The 10656-nt window shown below is 38.5% G+C and overlaps 1 protein-coding gene across 1 annotated transcript; it reads right to left on the bottom strand.

Annotated features, from left to right (window-relative positions):
• Window positions 1–9337: 9337 nt before the first annotated feature.
• On the bottom strand, window positions 9338–10656 carry LOC109005140 (ethylene-responsive transcription factor ERF105-like). Its single transcript, XM_018983945.2, has one exon. The coding sequence runs from the start codon at window positions 10449–10451 to the stop codon at window positions 9522–9524; it is 930 nt and encodes a 309-aa protein (XP_018839490.1). The 5' UTR covers window positions 10452–10656; the 3' UTR covers window positions 9338–9521.

Raw genomic sequence — 10656 nt, 5'->3', positions numbered from 1 at the left:
CCTTAAACTCAATCCGCCTACCCTGATATTCGAAATTCATAACCATTTTATTGAAATCCAAACAAATGGGTCCCAACGTCCGCATCCATTGAGTGCCAAGAACTGCGTCACAACCTTCAATAGCTAATAGGAAAAAATCGATGGAAAACCAAATACCCTGAAGAGATATTTGAACCCCATCACACCTTCCCTTACAATCCAATTTTTCACCATTAGCTATCATTACCTTCATCCCACGCATGTTTTGTTGTGGTAAACCCATTGCTTCAACAAATGCTGTATTCAAAAAATTGTGGGAACTCCCAGTGTCCAGCAAAACCGTAATGCCCTGCCCCTTCACTACTCCTCTGATCCTCATGGTTTGCGGTGAAGTTGATCCCACAATGGCATGGAGCGAAATCACCGGTTCATGCTCGCTGCCCAGCAATCCTTCATCTTCATCGTCCTCCATTTCCCCTTCATTTAAAAATATTCCCTCAATGAAAAACAACTTTTTACACCGATGGCCTGGCGTGAAGTTTTCATCACAGTTAAAACATAGTCCTCTTTTTTTTCTATCTTGTATTTCGCTTGGACTCAGCCGTTTTATGGTTGCAGTTCTGTTTCTCGCCAAATTTGCTGAAGGTAATGGGGGTGGCATCGGTTCCATGTTCGATGTTCGCCTTGCTTCCACCACCAATGGTCTCTTAGCATGTCTTGTTTCAAACAAACGGGCCAAGCCAATAGCGTCCGTGATAGACGTTGGTCTAGCAGCTTGGACGTCGGTTCGCACTGGTTCTTTTAATCCGCTTATGAAACACCCCAACTGGTGGGTTGGGGCCAGTTCACCTACACGACTCAATAATTGCTCAAATTGCAGTTGGTACTCCCGAACCGTTCCCGTCTGCCGCAGTTTACTCAATGAACCGAAGTGGTCTTCGAACATCGTCGGTCCATACCGAATACGAAGTCCACCCTTCAGAGCCTCCCATGAATTAATCTCTTTAGTGTCTTTGAATAGTTGATACCACATTTGCACCTCGCCCTCTATGTGATATGCCGCCAAAGGTAGTTTTTCATCTTCCTCTGTTTGTTGGTACTCAAAAAATTGCTCCACGCGATAAATCCAGCTGGTCGGGTCATCCAAACCATTGTATCTAGGAAAGTCCAACTTAGCTAGTTTTGGAACCGCTGAGTTGTGCCCTCCATTATTCCTTCCTCGTCTGTTTCGTGATCCAGATCCTTCTCCCTCGCCAGAATTCTTGTCCGCCAGAGAATCCACTTTCGCACTAGTTTCTTCAACTCTCTTCATGAGTCGTTCCATAATGCTTCCGAAATTAGCCATCTGTTGTTCTAAACGCTCCATTCTAGAATCCGACATGACCTGCTCTGATGCCAATTTGTTACGAGCACGAGCAAGCGAGCGAGTAACTGGAGGGTCGACTGGGAAGGACGCTGGATCCAACCAACGTGCCTTACCTATGGTGAATAAGAAGAAGATTAAAGTTGGTTTGTTTTGTGAGGGAACCCACCTCTGCAACTAAATGCTGTAATAATCCTCCCTTATTCCAATAATTCTTACCAACTTATATCAATAACTTACAAGGAAATAAATTAATAGTACTTATTCGAACGCACGTACGTGAACAACGCACGCTAACGGCGCCAACTTAACAAATTAAAATTATCAGAACAAGGCAAGTCAATGCCTTAGTTCCCTTATTCGGAAAGCAGTAAAAGGAAAACTAAAATAAGGAAAACTAAAGTCTAGGGGCTGAATTTCCGTAACAAGGATATTGGCTGCACGGTCACAACTAAAGCATCTTCGTGAGGGTGGAGAATTCCCTCATCATCTTTTTCACTAAAGGTTATGATTGTCCCCCTTGAGTGGCTCCTAGTGCTCGGGACTATCCTGCTAGTGGTGAACACTTCTTCATACATGGCCCTTTTGGCGTGGGCCCTCCGTGTGGATTTTGCCCATAGGGCCATCTTCTCTGGTCGGGCTTTTTGGCGCGGGCTCACCCTAGGCCGCCCTCGTAGCCTTCGCTCATTCCAACTTGGTCTTCTTCGGTCCGTTAGCACCCAAATCGTGTCTTCGGCGTTGATGAAATCGTCTACTCGGTCCATGAATTCCCTCAACGAAGTGGAAGTTTTCCACACGATCTTGCTCATAAAGGGGTTACGGGGCCAGACCCCCATAGAAGTGCTCGTTTCGCTCCAATTCTCCACTAGCCCTCTATAGTGGGGCATTTTCCTGGCAGAGAGCCGTCACTTCCTCCATTATTAGTTTTTGTATCATTTTGGCTTGTTCATTGACTCTTGCTTCCATTGATTTGGGTTGGTCTTCTTCATGACGTAAGGCTTGGGAGCATCTTGTTGCCGGCATGTGATGGACACACTACTATAGGAAATAAAAAGATCCCACAAACGACTCCAATATTGACATCATGTTTCACAGACTGGGCAACTCCACGCTGTTGGGCTTGGTCTTGATCCTGTTGAAATAGAGAATAGGGGGCTCGGGGGTGCTATGGTACCTCCGATGCCTAAGTCAATTGTTGGGTTGGAGTGAAAGAGAGAAATATATACAATCAGAGAGGGTGTGAGATGAAGTCTGAAATAGTCTAAACCCTTTCCCTGGCTGAGGGAGGGGGTATTTATACCTGGTTGGGCGATCCCCGAGGTAGAGGTAGTGGGTGTTCAGCTTCGTACTGGGGTTGGGTGACCCTGCCAACTCCCTGACGTGTTACAGATTTGCCAGACCTGATTGTGGCTGTCACTGAAACCCCAGGAGGCACGTCGTGGCGTGCCAAGCCCCTAGATGCATCAAATGTGGCATGGCTTCTGTCGTGGCGTACCTGTCTCCATTCATTAAATGCGGCGTGGTTCCAGTCAGGTACCTCCATCCTTTTGACCTGTTCGGATGCTAGGGTTCAGGGATAAGGGATGTCCCTGAATGTCGGCCAGTAGTGGTGTCAGACTGTCCTACCTTCCGTCCTTTTGTCAGTGTGCTTTGCCCTATTGCTGCTCTTCTTGGGTCTCCTAGGCCGACTCAACCCAGCCCAGGCCTTTTCCTTTAGCCCTGCGGACTAGGCCTACTCCCCTGGGCTTGGCCATAGGGATTACTCCCCTCACAAGTAGCATTACCCTAAAAGAATTAAGAGCCAATGAATGAAATAGATCCATGAGAATGTGAAGGGTAGAAGTACTATTGATTGAGATTTCCTGCTTCATGTGCTGAAGGCGTTTGGTTTTTCCCCATCGTTTTGTCACCTTATATCTCAATGTATTACCTTGCCGTGGTATTTTGTGGTGATGAATAGCACTGCTAAATGATTCTTCAAAGGTGGGAGAGGTCTTTGGCAGGGAGATCCTCCTTCTCCTTATTTATTCATATTGGTGGAAGAAGTTTTTTCTCGACTTCTGAAAGATAAGTTTGTTAAAGGCAAGATTGGGTGGTTCTCTCACCCAAGAAGGGGTCCGCGTATCTCTCATCTTCTTTATGCTGATGATATGATCATTTTTGCAAATGGAGGGAAGAAGTCAGTAAAAGAAATTATTAGGACCCTTGATGAGTACGGTAACTGGTTGGGATAGAGAATTAATGCTACCAATTCATCAATTTTATTCTCAGATAAAATTCCTATGGCGCAACGACGTGATATTTTGCAGATCACCTGGTTTTCTGATGAAATATTTGGTAGTGCCGATTGTAAAGGGGAAACTGAAGCTGATGTATTTCCTGGACATTATTCAGAGAATTAGGCAAAGGATTGAAGGATGGCAAGCTAATTTCCTTTCTGTAGGGGCTCAGCATATTTTATTGAAGCATGTTTTGTCTAGTATGCCTGTCCATTTGTTTTCGGTTTTGCAGGTTCCAAAGGTGGTTATTCATAAAATCCACAGATTATTTAGCACATTTTTCTGGGACTCAGCTCATGGCAATCCTAAAAGAAAATGGATCAAATGGGATAAGCTATTCAAACCGGTGGATGAAGGCGGAGTTGGGCTACGAAACCTTGTGGATGTTCAAAAATCTCTTCATCTTAAATTTGCATAGAACTTGTTGTGCAAAGATTCTTTATGGAAGGATTATTTTTGTTCTAAGTATCTATATGAACAACATTCGCAGTAGGCTTCAATTAATGTAGGCACTCGGTTTTGGAGGATGATAGCGAAGGAAATTCCAACAGTTTTTTAGCATTCTAAATGGCTTCTCAAATTGGGCACAATGTATTTCTGGAGAGACCGTTGGTTGGAGTCTGGAGTTCTCTGTGAGCAACAGGTTATTGTAGGAGATCCTAACCTGTTGGTGCAGCACTGTATGGTGAATAATAGTTGGGATTTTGATAAGCTAGTTAGTTCAACTGGTGGGTCTAGAGAAAGCTAATGAGATTATCTCTACCATTGGTAGAGTTCGTGAGGGATTAGACCGGCTGGTCTGGTTAGACACCTTCGACGGCTCCTTTTAGACCAAAAGCGCTTGGTCCTTGCTTCGTGTTACTGCTCCTAAATGTCAGTGGGCTAATTGGATTTGGAATAATTCTTTACCTAAGAAATTTTAGTTCTTATGTGGAAAGCCATGCATTCTAGTTTGAGTGTTGATGATCGTCTTCGTCATGTTGGTATTCCATTGGCTTCAAAGTGCGAGTGTTGTCCGGTTGGTGTCTATGATGACATTAGTCATATTCTTTATGGGGGTGCCGTCGCGCATGACTTATGGAGATTGTGCTCCACCTTGATCGGCATTCTGTTTGTCCCGACTAGATATTGGCAAGCTACTACTATGGAGACTTGGTTCGGGCTTCTAAATCCTCACAGGTTGGTAGTCTTAGTGGCTTAAACCCTGTTATTAGTACTTGGCTTTTATGGAAATGGCGTTGTAATTCTCTTATGGATGGCCGAAAAGAAAAGGTTTATGTGCTTTGGAACTCGTTCAAATATTGGATTCATTGGGTTGGTATTAAAATAAAAAATACTTCAAGATTAGCTCCTCGTGATGTTGCCTTATTGAATATATTAAAGCTACCGGTTCATGGAGGAAATAAAGAGAAGATTATGGCTATTGCCTGGAGGAAGCCAAGGCAAGGTTGCCTTAAGTAAAATGTTGATGGAAGTAGCATTCATAATAGAGGTGAAATGGGTGCTAGTGGTCTGGTGAGGGATGATCTCGAGAATTTGGTTTTTGCTTTCTCAATATATACTAGTAGGGGAACCAATAATTGTGCAGAATTTATGGCACTTCAGATAGGCATAAAAAAATGCAAGGAGTTGGGTCTTAATAATATTGTCATTGAATTGGATTTTTTGTTGGTTGTTAATTGGTTGAATAATAGGAGGTGTAGTCTTTGGTACTTGGAAGACTATTGGGATGACGTACAAAGTTTGCTCAAGAGTATGCAATTTTGTATTCAACATGTCTACAAGGAACATAATAAGTCAGCTGCTTTCTTGTCAGATTAGGGAGTAGTGGTTGCAATTGTTACTAGAATGCGCAAAGCAATATTCCCTCTCCTCTCAAAGGATTATTATGTACAGATCGGAGTGACATGCCTCATATCAAAATCTGCTAAGATTCTTTTGTCCTTTTTATAGGCCTGTTTAGATTGATTCTAGGCCTGTTAGATGTTTTGCGGCTTTTGTTTCGTTATCTTTAGTTTTGGTTGTTTTTTGGTACTTGGGATTTTTTATTTTTATTTTCTACTTTTTGTAAATCCCAAGTGCCTTATTTGTTATTACGATATTCATTTGTCATAAGTGGAGGCCATTAATAAACTTGGGACGAGGCTGTTATGTGGGTGGCTCGAGGCTCTTCCTTAAAAAAAAAGAATAATAAAAAAAAAAGAAACCACTGAGCCAGTTACCAACTACGACTACTACAATGGACCGAAATTATTATAATCAAACTTTCCTTAATTTCTTTATTTCCAAAATAATTCACAACTTCTAAAATCAAATTCTCAAAATAATATTAATAATAAATATAATATATATTATTTTAAAAATATTTTTAATAGTTAAGTGCTAGTGATGGAGAGTTAATTATATCCTAGTGGCGATGCGTTAATTAGGTACTTACAACTTTCCCACCCATGTGGAGACAATATAAATAAATGAGTATGAAAAATGATATTTACAATCGTGTGTAATCGTCGCGTAATTATTTTGAAAAAAGTGAATAAAATATGAGATTCACATAAAAAAAAATTAATTTTTTAATGATAAATTTTATTTTATTTGTAGAATTAATCTTTTCCGTATTCATTCTCTTCAATAGGCTATTTGAATTTTCAAACTCTTCGATAGGCTAGTTGAATTAAATTCAACTCTTCAATAGGCTAGTTGAATTTTCAAACTTACTTAGGGTCCCAAGTCCTTGTAAAGTTGTCCTTAGTGCTTTGTATGAAACCATTGTTGACCTGAATTTATGTCCAAATTAAAGTCTCTCAACTGGTTGTCTGCCTGTGGGCACCCACCTTCAAACCTTTTGCGCATGCACATGCGCTGTACATACACTCCCACCCGAGAAGAGATCCAACCAATATTAATGCATCAAGATTCAAGACCACGCTATTAGCATAATATTATTAGCATAATATTATTAAGAGTAATTCTATGTATAATTATAAAATATATAAATATCACATAATTATTTTTAAAAAGATTAAGGTTTATTATTAAAAAATTAATTAATTTTTTTTATGTAGATATTATATTTTATTTATTTATTTTTAAATAATTACGTAGCAGTTGCACAATTCACGATTACAAATATATTTTTTCAATATTATTACTATAATATTTTATTTAGATTAGTGAAATTATGTACACTTAAGGCCTCGTTCACTTTTACAAAACATCTCATCTCATCTCCTCTCATCATTATAATTTTTCTAAAATTTTACACAAAATAAAATAAATAATTTAACTTTTTTAAATTTTAAAATAAAAATAATATTAAAAAAATATATTCTAATAATATTTTATTTAACTTTAAATTTTTATCAAAACTTATCTTATATCATCTCGAAAAACAAACTATGTCAAGTCATTATCACTGATCTATTATTGACTTGTTATGATCCTTTCTTTGGGTAAGCTTTAAACAGTCAAGCAAAAAAAGAAAGATAATTTCAACGTTACCGTCCCCATGGCATTTATAAGTTTTGGACAATGCATGATAGTTGTTATGCACGCAAGTGGCTTCACGTGACCTGTTCTATTGTTGAAACTTGGACTTCTTTCATTTAACGAAATCAGTACATCTTATCGGTTGTTACTTCATTTGCTTCTGATCTACTTCTACTTGAATGAGCAACTTTTGACAAGTCTGCGCAGCGCCTTGATCTCGTCAGCAAGGGATGTTTAGTGAGAACAGAGACTGCTGGATTCTGATATCATTTTCAACGTATGTTTCTTGAAATCGAATAATAACTTATTATTTTCAAATAATCTGGATCCCATCCACTACCTTCTCATCATAATTATAAACTAAAATCAAATTTAGATAATGAAATGAGATGATTTTAAATAAAAATTGATAAAATATTGTTAAAATATTTCTTTTTAATATTATTATTATTTTAAATTTTGAAAAAATTAACTTTTTTATTAAATTTTATGTAAAAATTTATATAAATTATAACGATAAGATAAGATAAAATAAGATGATTTTGATATCGAAATCGAATTTTATATAGGCACACTCAAAAGTTCTACAGTTTCAATGCCCTCAGCCTCGATCATCCACCCATATTCAATATTCTACCTGAGCTATTTTTGAAAAATAAAATCATTTTAATTCATCTAAAATTAATTATTGATAGAATTTCTTATATTTTTAACTTTTTATAAAAAGATAAAATTTATCTCAATATATTTCATACATTCAAATATATATTTCATATTTCAATACATCTTAATAAAATTTATAAAATATTACCATTCACACGTCAAAAATTTTAACGTACACAACATTATTCTTGGCGTCTCTTAAAACTGTTCCGGCACGTAATTTTGAAGGTAAGAAAAAGTGAAGCTTCAATACTGTACTTGGTGGTTTATGGCTTCGAGCTTTTCTGAAATAATATATGCATGCAATAAGTTGACCCCGTTGACCGTCCTTCCACCCACAGCTGATATCGGGTCAATTTTCGTCCACCGATTCCAACAACAGTAAAAAAACACTGACATCAATTTCTAAGGTTACGTTTGGATGTTGAGATGAGTTGAAATGAATTAAGTATTTTATAAATAGTAGTGAGTTGAGATTGTTGAATGAGTTTGGTAGGGTCCATTTAAAATGAGTTTAAAATGTGTTTAGATGTTAAGATGATTTTAGATATATTTATGGAAAGTTGAAAAAAAATAGGTCCCACCATTATTTTATACTGTTCATATCACAGTAAAAACGGAAATCATTTCCGTAGCTGGCGCCAAATGCTTCAAGAAAAATATCAAATAAATGGGCACTGTAGCTTATACGGCAAGAGAACATGCAAGCAGGAAATAACTTTTGGATGCCATCGTGTTTTATTTATTTATTTATTTTTATTTATTTATAATAGTATGCACTATTTACAGATTTGTACTCTTTGAAGTTGTTATTCACAGATTTGCACTGTCGCGTCTTGCATCTGTACGTAAAAATGAGTTTACGGATTAAAGTGATTTCAAACTCGGCTTCACGTGTGTTTGGAGGGCAGAGCTCAGTTTAAATTTGAACTGAGTTGAGATGCTTTCAGCATCCAAACGAAGCCTAAGTTTCTCCGTTGTTTTGTTTTTTTAATGCAACTACTCTACTTCATACTAGCATAGTAAAACTCGAATGCGAATTGGCAGTTATTAAGGTATTTTAGGAGAATAAATATAGATATAAATTATTATTAAGAGTATTTATTTTGAATATATGATGTGATATCATATAAATCACACATCTCTTTAAATAAGTATTGGAAATAATCAATTAGAAACAATCAAATAGTAAATACAAAATGTACATTGTTATAATAACTTTTCTCTAACATTATTCTTTTTAATATTATATGTCATTATTATTTATTATTTTATTATTATTATTTATTTTTTTATTATTTATAAAATATCTAAAAAATACTTGACAGCCTAAACGCAACTTTAAAATTGGGACAGACAGAAATAGGCATGCTAGCCTTCGATCTTCTAATTGCAACTTTTTCCTTCTTTTTTCGATCGTAGCTAATTAGTAATTACCTTCTTTCACCTTCTAGTTTTCCTTTACCGTGCTGTTCACGTGATTACGGTGACATAGAAATGCAATGCAGGCAACATAGAAATTCTTCTATATAATGCATATATAATCCATTATGAATACGATATCTTATGATCAATTAATTATATTCCTCGAGGAGTAACTTAATTTGAATGGAATGTTCTGACTCAGATTTAATTTGAAGATCAGCAAATATTTTCCATCAAATGATATTATCAATCAGCTTCTCCTTTTCAAAAACCAGCTTAGCATAAACATTATAATCAGAATTCCGTAATCAAATAAGTACTGATCATATGACCATAAGCTGTGAATAACCAAATGGCGGGTGAGGGGACAGCGGCGGAACGTTAAAAATCCCTTCAAGATCACCATCTAATACCGCCGTCCAATTTGACGGCGTCAATGGGATATTCCTCGAGGAAGAAGTACTGGCAGTGTCCTCCGTTTCCATCGACCTCTCCTTCTTAAGGACAACTTCCTCCTCCTCCTCCTCCTCCACGCGATATCGTTTTCTCCCGTCGACCTTTTTCATTGTCTCCGACTTCCCGGCTTCGAGTGGGAAGTTGAGTATGGCTTTCGAGCCGCGGAGTTTGAACGCGGCTTGGTCGTAGGCCTTTGCGGCTTCTATAGCCGTGTCGAAGGTCCCGAGCCATACACGCGAGCCGCGCCGGTTAGGGTCTCGGATCTCGGCTGCGTACTTGCCCCAAGGCCTTCGTCGGACCCCTCTGTAGTGCTTTTCCTCTTCGAAACTCGCGTTTTGCACTACAGACGGGACCGATGATGGATCCGGCTGCTGATTGTGATCGCCGGATTGGAGCAACTTGGTGGTGCTTTTGATCGGGAGCGAGATCATCAGAGAAGGTTTCGTCCTGTTCGTTTGCGGTCTCGATTCGAATGCGAAGCAATTGCCGATTGATTGGGGGGAGTAGGACGTCGAAGTATGGGAATTGGGTTTGGATTCGGATTCGAAGAAATCATTATTAGAATCGAGGGATATAGACGCAGTGAGGTCCATAATTTTCGGAAACTCGAAGAGGTCGTTGTAGCTGAAAAAGTCGGAGACTGGCATGGAACCCGAAGTTTGAGAACAAGATTCAAAGGACGAAATCTCATTGTCTGAATTAGATAGGCAGGGCAGAGGCACAGGGGATACCTCACCAAGCAAGTGAAGCTTGATGAACTGCAGAGCAGAAGAAACATCTTCGTAAGAGGTCGCCATGGATAGAGCTACAGATCTTCTGGAAGAACAGAATCGCTTAAAACAGAGAAAGCTAGGAAGAGCTTTGAGGGAAGTGTTTTAATTTTGGAAAGATTGAGTTGAGAGTGGAAGAGGCAGTGGAAGGATACTATATATAGAAAGAGGAGAGGAATGGGGGAATGTACAAACGAAGGAACTAGGAAGAGTGACTTCGGTTTCAACGAGC

Source organism: Juglans regia, chromosome 2, assembly GCF_001411555.2.
Source record: "Juglans regia cultivar Chandler chromosome 2, Walnut 2.0, whole genome shotgun sequence".
Taxonomy (NCBI): Eukaryota; Viridiplantae; Streptophyta; class Magnoliopsida; order Fagales; family Juglandaceae; genus Juglans; species Juglans regia.
Note: the sequence above shows the minus strand (reverse complement) of the source record. Positions and strands in the feature narration are given on the sequence as shown.